At 36.0% G+C, this 10,496-nt stretch overlaps 2 protein-coding genes across 3 annotated transcripts; both read left to right on the top strand.

Annotated features, from left to right (window-relative positions):
• Positions 1–759: 759 nt before the first annotated feature.
• Positions 760–5,914, top strand: LOC141900598 (A-kinase anchor protein 1, mitochondrial-like). Of its 2 annotated transcripts, none has more exons than XM_074787574.1 (9): positions 760–1,010; positions 1,365–2,069; positions 2,317–2,533; positions 2,627–2,763; positions 3,076–3,256; positions 3,345–3,492; positions 3,573–3,640; positions 3,717–3,856; positions 3,939–5,914. In XM_074787574.1, the coding sequence occupies exons 2-9, from the start codon at positions 1,398–1,400 to the stop codon at positions 4,002–4,004; spliced, it is 1,629 nt and encodes a 542-aa protein (XP_074643675.1). In that variant the 5' UTR covers positions 760–1,010; positions 1,365–1,397; the 3' UTR covers positions 4,005–5,914. The 2 variants fall into 2 exon arrangements, with proteins under 2 accessions (XP_074643675.1, XP_074643676.1); XM_074787575.1 differs by having other exon boundaries at positions 852–905.
• Positions 5,915–6,347: 433 nt separating this feature from the next.
• LOC141900467 (uncharacterized) lies at positions 6,348–9,829 on the top strand. Its single transcript, XM_074787388.1, has 8 exons — positions 6,348–6,411; positions 6,954–7,661; positions 7,752–7,884; positions 8,052–8,289; positions 8,431–8,674; positions 8,765–8,942; positions 9,021–9,077; positions 9,170–9,829. Exons 2-8 carry the CDS (start codon positions 6,962–6,964, stop codon positions 9,405–9,407), a joined length of 1,788 nt encoding a protein of 595 aa, XP_074643489.1. The 5' UTR covers positions 6,348–6,411; positions 6,954–6,961; the 3' UTR covers positions 9,408–9,829.
• Positions 9,830–10,496: the final 667 nt, after the last annotated feature.

The raw sequence follows: 10,496 nt of genomic DNA, 5'->3' as shown, positions 1-10,496 counted from the left end.
TTTTCTTGTGGCGTATATTAATGAACAACTGGACTGCAAATATTGTCGTGATTAGGCTATACGAAAATCCGGATAAGCAGATCCAGATTAAGCAGGTTTGACTGTACATTGGTACTATACGGAAGCACTTTGGTGACATACGAGATAATCTTTTCACAATTTCTTAAGCCGAATTTAAGTCAACTTATTATGTCGAATTTCGAGATAATAAGTCAAATTCGACATAATAAGTTGTTCGAAATTGTGAATAAATTATCTTGTACGTCACCTACTAGGGGCTTCCGTAGTTCTAGGGTCGTGGGCTACTTACAATTTCTTCTGCACTAGCCTTGTGGACAGTCAAATCATTTACAGTATCCTGCAATAAAATACACTTGATGAAATACACTTGATCTTGATGGGATAAAGTTAAATCGATCCTGAACTGAATTTAAGTTTGAAACTGGTTGCTTACATCCCAATTAGGTCTCTTCTTGCTGGATTTTTTCTGCTTAACACCAGCAGCTGGCAATTTATTTTTTGTTGAACGAACAAATGACATTTTCTTTTTTTTCTGAAAAAAATTTTAATGTTTATGTTAATGTTAGTTAGTTTCTTCCAAGGACCACGGCACATGCCCCTGGCAAGCGAGGTTTTTTACTAGCTAGGATACATAGGTTGCTCTATATAAAGCCCAAAATACGCTTCAGGTGTTACTAAAATCTAACATCATGCAGGGTTCACATTTGTGAATACGTTTAACATAAGACTTACAGCGAATGTCCAAAAACCAAAGACTCTGTCAGTCACTGGAGTCAGTTTTTCAAATGAAGCGCGTTATCGTGCACCAGGTGGCGGTGTTGGTTGATGGTGAAACACGTGTGTTCAGTCGAAGGTGCGGAATTTACCAAATAAAACGCGTTCATGTACGTTTCAAAAACATTGCACAACTTAAAAACCAATCGCACGTAGTGTGGTAGATTACACAGTTTATAAAGAACGGTCACTCGAGTGGAAACCCTTCCAAAAAGGTACTTAAATCCACATCCAAAAACCACATTTTGTTTTGATTTTCGCCACATTGGATTTGATTGATTTTATTGTTTTCTACGTAATTATGTAATTGATAATCGTTTAATTTTGTCATTGACTTTACAAAGACAATTGCTGTATGCATTAAATGAAACATTACTGTTCCATCCTGGTAATTTGCGACTCTGCTGTCAGGGCCAGCCAGGCGTTACTGGGGGGCTTTACCAGTAGTAGCTGTGCTGTATAGTATGGTGGACAGTGTATGACTCACATATTATTATTAATCACAGATGCATGAAGTCCAAATTATGTATTTGGTTCTTGTTAATTATTGTATTCGTATTTAATTTTAGGTTTTATATGGCATCAGGGACGTCGATCGATAAATGAAAATGTCATCATTACGGACTATTGTTACATTATTTGTACCGACTGTAGTAGCAGTAGTTGGTTATCTCATTTGGAGGCGTAAAAAAACAAATAATGGAAATAATGAATCGGATATCACTCAAAGAGTTCAAGATATTACTATCAGTGAGAATGAAAATAATTCATCAAATGAATTGCCTGTAAATGTTTCCCCAGCGGATGTAATCGAGGAATTATCTGTTGAAAATATTGTTAAAAATGATTTATATCCTAAAGAGGATTTGAGCGACCCGGTTGAAGTGTCCCCAGTAGTGGAGGAAGTTTGCGAAGAACTAATTATAACAGATCAAACAGTAAATGCAGTTGGTTCTGAGCCAACTGTCAATATAACTGAATCAATAAACAATGAACTGAGTTGTAAGGAGTCGTGTGACTGTATTAGTGACATTGATATTAATAATGATCAACATAACAACAGCTGGTCGGATGAAATCGAAAAGGCCGAAGAAACAAAACAGACCACCGCAGATGAAACTGACTCGCATGACATAGAACATGAAATTGAATCAACGTCCGATAATGAACCAAAGAAACTAATGCGACCCAATAGCATACCGTTAGGCGAGACTGGACAAGAAGTATTGAGTCCTCGCAAAGAAAAATCTAGCGCTGAATCAATATCCTCTGATGTGAGTAAAGAGTTAATTATGTATTCACATGATGGCCGGTGACCTGGATCGGGGGACAGTCGTTGAAATTTGTAACAGTTTTCACTAGGGTTACGTATTTTGACTGTGTAAATAATTAATTGGGATCTTAGTTTATAAAAGCAGGGAAAACAGCTTAAATTGTCAGGGAGCAAAACTATGAAAGTTTAGGTTCATAATTTATGAATCGTTGTTAGAAAGTTCTAATGTACTGTGCTGGTGATTTTAGGGCTCAAACGATAGTGGTAAAGGTGGAAGTGTCATGGATGTTGTCAATAATGCGGAAGATATCCAAGTGTACCAATTCACATTTCCGAGTGATCTTTGCGCGATGCTCGTTGGACGACGTGGTAGAACTGTGAACGGTATCAGAGAAGAATCGGGAGCTAGTATCGCATTGTTGCGCAACATTTACAGTAGAGATACACAGATTTGTTCGATTGAAGGTAGCCTATATTGAAATTAGAATTGGACTTTTTAAAAGCAATTGGAAGGAAGCCAATTTGTTTTCATATATCAATTTTCGATCAATTTTACAGGAACAGAAAGTCAGATTCAAGCAGCGTTGGTCATTATCAAAAGAAAATTCCCGCAGAGAAAATTCCCCGGGATTGACTATCGTCAAATTAATGCAGCCCCACCTGCCAGTCCGATGTTATCACCTGAATTAATGCAGGTATGTTTGGTCGTTGTGACATGCACAGAGCTGCAGCAAACTGTTCCTGATTTTCAGTATTCGTTACTATCTTATGAGAAATACTGATTTGATTTGTTTGATGCATACAGAAATATGAAAGATGTTACTGCTGAGGGTCTTACTGTTGATTACTGATTAATTTGAACGTTTTGTTCCATATTTCATTGAAATGTTACTAAATAAATTCAATTTGATACTGATAGCACTTTTCACAGGTTGGCAGCACTGCATGCGTTTACTGCATTTGATGTTATTGGATTTTTGATTGAATTCAGATATTCATTTCTTCAGTTAAACCTCCCTGAAGCTGTCAATTGTGACGTGATTGTATCAAGCATTGTGAGTGCTGGTCAACTATTCATACAACAACCAACACATCCTACATATCCAACGATGGATCGACTTGTACAGTGTATGTACACCTGTTATACGGAAGACTTCTCAGTTCCAGAGTTACCCAAACCAATTGAAGGTACTTAAACAATTCATCATGTTTAGTTGCCAGCTTTCAAGATATTTTATCTGATGCCTATACCTTATTCGAATTTATATCTTCCTAGGCGGTGTTATTTGTGCTGCTCCAATAATGGATGGCTGGTATCGAGGTCAGGTAGTCAGCTATATGGAAGAATCAGATGAGTGCGATGTTAAATTCGTGGATTATGGAGGGTATGCACGAATTAGTTGTTCATCCTTGAAACAGATCCGGTGAGTTCTTCAGAAATGTGAGAAAATAAATCATTTAAAAAATCGTGAATCCGTATTATTCTTCTTTTTGTACATTACAGAGGTGATTTCATGACTGTGCCTTTCCAGGCTACTGAATGTTACATGGCAAATGTGGCTCCCTTAGAAGGTTTGTAGAGGTATTAGTTGAAGAAAGTTTCACTAACTTGGAATTCGTGCATTAAATAACATTATTTGTTTTCTAGGTGAAGAAGATTACTCAGAAGAAGCTGGAGCTGTACTTGAAGAGTTGACTCAAGGCCAGTTACTGCAGGCTCAGATTGTAGCACATGATGCTGAAACCAATGTACCATATATCAATCTTTATCAAGTTCAAGGAAATGTGGTATGTTTAGTTCCATGTCAAATCAATTCGATATCAAAATTGCCTTTACAACAATGTCTAATGTGCTTATTCTTGATTTTAGGCATTCTTAATTAATCGAGAACTAGTCCTGAGGGGAGTCTGTCGATGGATGGAACATCAAACTTAAATCAACAAATAGATTTTGGATTATGAAAAATAAATGTGCTAATAATGGAAGAATATGTGATCATCGAGCTGCTAAAATATAATTTCTTTTCATAATCATTGCCAATACAATAGAAACAAGTAGCATAGATTTGAAGTCAAACGAATCATCAGATACCACTCCATAATTACTTAGATTCATATTCTTTTGATAACAATGAATCATAATTAGAAAGTAATTGGTGTTCCAAAGATTGCTTATCCGTGGAGTGGAACTTAGCGTATTTGTTGTGAAGTGATGATTATCACACATCCGTTGATAATTCAATATTAAATTTATCACAAAATGTTCATGTTCTAAAATCATATGTATGTTGACATGTATGTTCGATTCTGTGGTTGATTTTCAATTATATTGAGTTTCGCTTTAAAATGCATCAATCTATGATGGTATTTTGTTTGTGCACACGGGGCGAGCTTTTACAATCTGTGCTCAGTATTTCACAAGTTATTGACCATTCTGAATAAGTCTGGCGGTCATATAACAAAGTTCAATAAATGCTTGAATTCCATTTAGTTGATTTAATCTAGTGAAATATTGAATTGCTAAATTGGATTGATTGTCCCCATTAGACTAGTTTGAACATAGACCCATACAGTAGTCATGAAATTTTGCTTGCCCTTTGTTGCCAAAATATATCTTTGTGTGTAGAAATATCTTGTTACAATCGCTATTGTATTTGTACCTGTATTCAATGTCATGAGCAATTGTCAATTAAACATGACATGTCGTAATTTTTCTGTTGTTTAACCACTAAACTACTAACAGAATTATGGTAACTCGAAATGAATTCTCAAACTAAAAGAATAACGGAATTGAATTAAATGAGAGAGATCAAGAAACTAGATATATTTCTGTAAAACATACTCAGGTACTTACAAGCTTTGTATGATGAGTTTTGATCTAATATATGGGATATTCACAGGGGCCGATCGCTGCCTACTGCCATTACCGCGTGCGGTACTTATGGATGAACGAAGCTCAAATATAATTGGATCCAATCATTTCGGATGTATGGAAAATTGATATCCGGCACAAATACTCTGATTGCATCTGGAGGTGGTAACATTTTCTGGGTGTTAGAACCCGCACCCCTGTCTGGGGTGCTGTGATATGGACTGAGCGGTACTCAGGAAATGAGGCTCGATCTGCCCTGGATTCAGCTCTAAAAATGTCGAATATTGATTAGGCTGAAATAACCTGTATCCTCTAGAAATACAAAACGTATCCCTTGCATTTAATGTAAAATATGTTAGTGGTTCATTTAATTCTAATTTGTGTTCACTTGTTATGCGGGACATTAAGAGACCATCAATTTTGTACAAACTTTAAACACACTATCCATTTCTAAAACCTGAATTAATGTTGCCCTCTGGTCATAGAATTTACTAAATTATAAATCATTGATATTGTATATAATATTCGTGTATCTAACTAGCCAATGAATCACTGTCTCCTCGAGTTCACATACTTTATTACTAATTACTATGAAAAACAGTTTTAGGCTTCATCACTGCCAGTTTACTCTAACCCGCAGGTTCGACTTAGTACATGGAACCTCCCCCTGGTATTTTCAGACATTAGCCTCTAGACGTATGTTAAACAGAGTTTCTACATTAAAAGATAATGAACGAATATTAGAAATGATCTGATTTAATGAAGTACATACTACCGGTGCATAGAATGCACTTAGACTGTGCTACACCCAAACTAAAATATGATATATTGTAAATAATTAAGAAGACATTCTTGCATTAGATATATAAATTTTTGTTCTTTGTATTACTAATATTATATTGTATCTTGTGTGTACTTCCCGTTTTGTACATATTACTTATGTATTGGAGTGTCATGTAAAATAGATTTTTTCTTAAGTATTGAAAGTATATTATTTAGTAACTTCTTTTTCTATTGAGAGGATATATTTCACTCGTTACCTGCGTTTCGTTACAACGACTTCTTTCTAAGTTTTGAGGTCTTTCGATACTGGCCACCGGCATGGTTCATACCTTCTTCATTGGGTTTGAAGATGAACATGGCCGAGTTTAATTAAGGATGAACTTAAGACGCTCATTATTTAATATCATCAGGACCACCTAATTTCGAAAGTCAAATACCATGAATACATTCAAAAGAATTATATTACAGATCGCAGAGCATATCGTTAGCCACCAGCAGGTGGAACGTGTAGGCACTCGAAGCAACGCCTTTCAGCTATACACTGGCAAGCGAGGACTGTGTGTATATCCAGATGGCGTTGTGGTCGATTATTGATGCAAAATAAAAACAACTTTTAGAATAAATCATGAACTGGCATGAATTACGATCAATTTATTCTTGCTAACACGGAAACAACGACTTGTTTTGGGTGAGTGGGTTGACTAATTGTATGAAGCAACTGTGTTTTTGATGTACAAAAAGCAGAGTGTGGAGTGATTTTTCGAAATTGAAAACCATCATCATCACAACATCGAACAAGTCTATTACTTACTTCCTTCTTAATCTTCGTTCGAAAAAGGCTTCATCCTCCTCTCCTGATTTTTGTCTTGAGGAGCAGTCAGGTTAATTGAATGTCTTAACTCTAACAAATCTTTATGAGCCAAAAGACTATGATTTGGAGAAGACAACGCCACTTCCTTCTTGCCAATCATGAATCTTGGTAGCATACGAGAGCAAAATTTGCAAACTTCTGGTTCACCCAGTCCTGACAATGGCCGGTTCGCGTAGCTCCGTATACTTCCTATACTAAAGAGCTCGCGTGAACCACCCGTTAGCGATATACCACTGACACTAAGGTTCTCAGTGAAACTTCTTTTTTTGTCGTTATGTAGGCCATCCCTTTTTACACATAATATGCATCCATTTTGTTAAGTGTGACTAGATAATAAACAATTTTTTTTTAAATTTCAGCATAAAAAATGAAGATATCGATAACAAATTTGGTCTCAGGGGAAGAATTAGACTACTCATTACCTTTACTTATTGGAAAAGTTTTCAATTCAAATGGAGTCATCAATGTAAACGTGACCAACACTACATTACAAAAGACTTTATCCTGGCCAGTTAGAAATTCTCAATTCAAAGCGCTGGTACAACTAACCCCAGGGTTAAATACTATCATTATTTCATGTCTCGGCATTTCTGAAGAAATTACGCTGACCTATAAAATATCAAAGTGTAAATATTTTGTACGACCGGTATACATCAGGTGTAAGGATGACCCGGGATGTTTCCAGGCACCAGATTCGCAGGACAACTCGCCACAGAGCGCTCAAAGGCGAATTACACTCGGGGCGCAGCTAATACAAACATTCACTGCGGAGAAAATCAACGAACAAGCCCTCGGGCGCGTCACGTTTCAACTGGAAACCGATCAAAACCATCGACCAATTTGTTATATATTTACAACATCACTCACTTTAAACGAAGCTCATTCCATGTCAGGTAATGAACTGTGGACACATTTTGCGCGAGAATTCATGTCTTCGAATTTGCCAAATAAAGAATATTGCAAATGGTATGCATTTATGTCATTCACGAGATACAGTGTAAAGGAGGGATTTATTCCTAAAACACACGCTGAAATTCTTCAACACACAAAAGGACATACTGCTTTAGGTGAATAATTTGGATTCCGTGACAACTCCAATTTCCATTTAGATATAGCTGCTAGTATTGATTATGTGTTTACCGATTTTTTGTTGCTAGGTGGAGGGGGTCTTGCGTTATTTGGTACTGGTAATTTACACACATGGGCTGAATCACTAGATGAAGTTTTACCTAGGTTAACTGACTGTCAAAAAATCAACAAAGCACAACTTATGGATGACAGCGCATACCGGTAAGATATTACTGGTGAATTTAGCTGCACTCTTCTATCTATTGTAACAAGGCCGGCATCAATGTGAACGGATGACCTGGGTCAAAATCGCTTGTATGATTGCTTTTTATACCTATTGTGGAGGATTAAATCAATGCTGATGATACTTGTAAATATTCTATATTCAGTCAGTACTATTGGGCGAATTATTCCACTGGATTGGGAGCAAGTCTTCACGAACTGGGCCACACATTCGATCTTGGGCATACACCATCAGGGATAATGGCACGGGGATTTGATGATCTATATCGTGTGTTCACTGTTCAACCACACACTCAGGGAAAGAAATATTCCATCTATAACCATAGTAATACTGACAAAACTGTGCAAGTTAAACAGCAAAAACCTATAGCAACTAATAAACGGGTAAGTAGATAGAAGTTTGGATTATTTATGGAATAGCAATAGATTGATCTTTGATATTGCTTGATATAGCGTATAATCACTTATTAGTCATGAATTACCAGTTTCCATCCGTGTTATGAATATTCGCAATGTTCTTGTTAGATTCCTCGGGTTCGACATAATTCTGCTCCGACCACGGTGGATGTATTCATACAGATAGAGCCTGCATTTCAAAGAACTAAACCAGAATGTAGACAGTTGATGATTGTACGTAATTACGACGGCACAGAAACTCGTAAATTATTATCCAGCAGTCAGTATACTACTCGTAACAACCGTATACGCAGTGAGACAAGACCACTTAATGATAGCTGTTGTGAGGAACATAATAACCATTCTGTCATTAGTAAGTGATCTTGGATATCCTCGTTCGATACGGATTGTAATCTGTCTTTATTTCGTTTCTCAAAATGATTTTCTATCTATCGATTTCTAGCTGAAAGTCAAAGTCAACCAGTTTCAGTTCAGAATTCACCGGTTCGAGTATTACCAGCAAAACTTCCAAATACATCAGAAACTCTGCCGATAAGCATTAAATCCAAACCCAAACAACAGTGTCCGGATGGTGGGGCATATTGGTTCCGATCTTCTGCTGTTCTACTTCGATATCATAAGTAAGTTCGATTTGTTATGAACTAATCCTCTGGTTGTATATCATAAATATATCATTGATGTATGCTTGTTTTTCATAGATGGTTTAATTGTTATGAAGATTGTCCAAAAATTCCTCGTCCAATGGAAATAAACAAGTAAGTGATTTTGTCTCATGTTCAATGATGTGTTACTAAATCAAAATAATACTTGCAGTCATAGATTTTCAAGTTTTTTCAATCATTTGTAGGAATATGGTCACTTCATTGTATGGTCTACGCATTGTTGAGTTGCGAAGTATACCCGAGGGTGTTGTTATACGACACTGGGAATTCAGTGGTCCAGCATCGGCAAAATATTTCAGAATTGATGGTGAAGAGGCTAAGAATAAGTCACAGAATGCGCTCATGGTTTCTGTAATTGCCGAGGATGAACGCGGAAATGTTATCAAGAAAAAGGTGCAGACTGCAGAACTGACAGCGGAGTGAGAATATTTGTCGATATCATGTGTCTGATCATATCCTGTATTGTCGCTACATTTATGTATATTGTCGAAGGTGTAATTTCAAATTTTTTCCTTATGACAAAAACAGACCATATTTTTCAAATCTCTTTTGCCTTCAGCAAGATAGAATACTCGTTGCAAGCCTATTGTAAGCATGGAAATTTGATAGTTTGTACAGCTTCATTGAAACTTGAATGTGATTGTTTATTCATGGAGGAAAATTCTCATATTTGATGTAAATAATAGCCAATAAATGCCGTTGTTTTTTAATTGGATGAAGCCAGTAATTGAGTGAGGCTACTCGAAGTGTTTTTAAAGATAGTAAGATAGATTTGAAATGAAAACTTTCTACAATTTTTGATAGATTGTTTGAACAAATTTTATAAGTGATTAGGATCAACTTTTAAATGAACTAAAAGGGTTTTCGTAGTCGTTTATATTTTAATTGAGCAGACTATGGACTACATGATTTAAATGAAGATCTAGTCAAGAAATCTTGATATTGTTCAGTTTTCATTATGAATGTTGGGACATACATATATTATATACTACTGAGAATATTGTTGTATAACTGTCTGTGATGTGTAAAGCAGATTTTTCCAGATTCAAATCGGGATTTTCTGATTTGTTTTGAGCATTTTCCAGTAAAAAATGTGTCCGTTTAATATACATGTGTATTACAAAGAAGTGTCAAGTTATATACATATTACATGGTACATGTGTAAACATTTTATTGATATATGTCTAATTGTACTATTGATATGCAAATGAGCATTGCCTCATTGTGCCTAGATTGTTCGAGACTCCGATGCTATCAAAACTTTACCAGCCATAATAGCTTTTTTTTCTAGGAAAGAAAGTATTTTTCTCAAAAGACATGACATTTGAAATCGAAACATAATCTAACATCCTTTCATTTCGGTTTTTTTTCAACAATGTTTAGAACAATCTCTGGCTTTCAATACAAGCTGCTGTTGTATAAAACTAAATGTTTGATCTCAATGTTTCTAGTAATTTGTATCGGTAATACTATGTGTCCTATTCTTATCTCAGAGACTCTGTGTCCTCACAG

The sequence above is a fragment of the Tubulanus polymorphus genome, chromosome 2 (genome assembly GCF_964204645.1).
Source record: "Tubulanus polymorphus chromosome 2, tnTubPoly1.2, whole genome shotgun sequence".
NCBI classification, from domain to species: domain Eukaryota; kingdom Metazoa; phylum Nemertea; class Palaeonemertea; order Tubulaniformes; family Tubulanidae; genus Tubulanus; species Tubulanus polymorphus.
The sequence above is the reverse complement of the archived record's forward strand: the minus strand, read 5'-3'. Positions and strand labels throughout refer to the sequence as shown.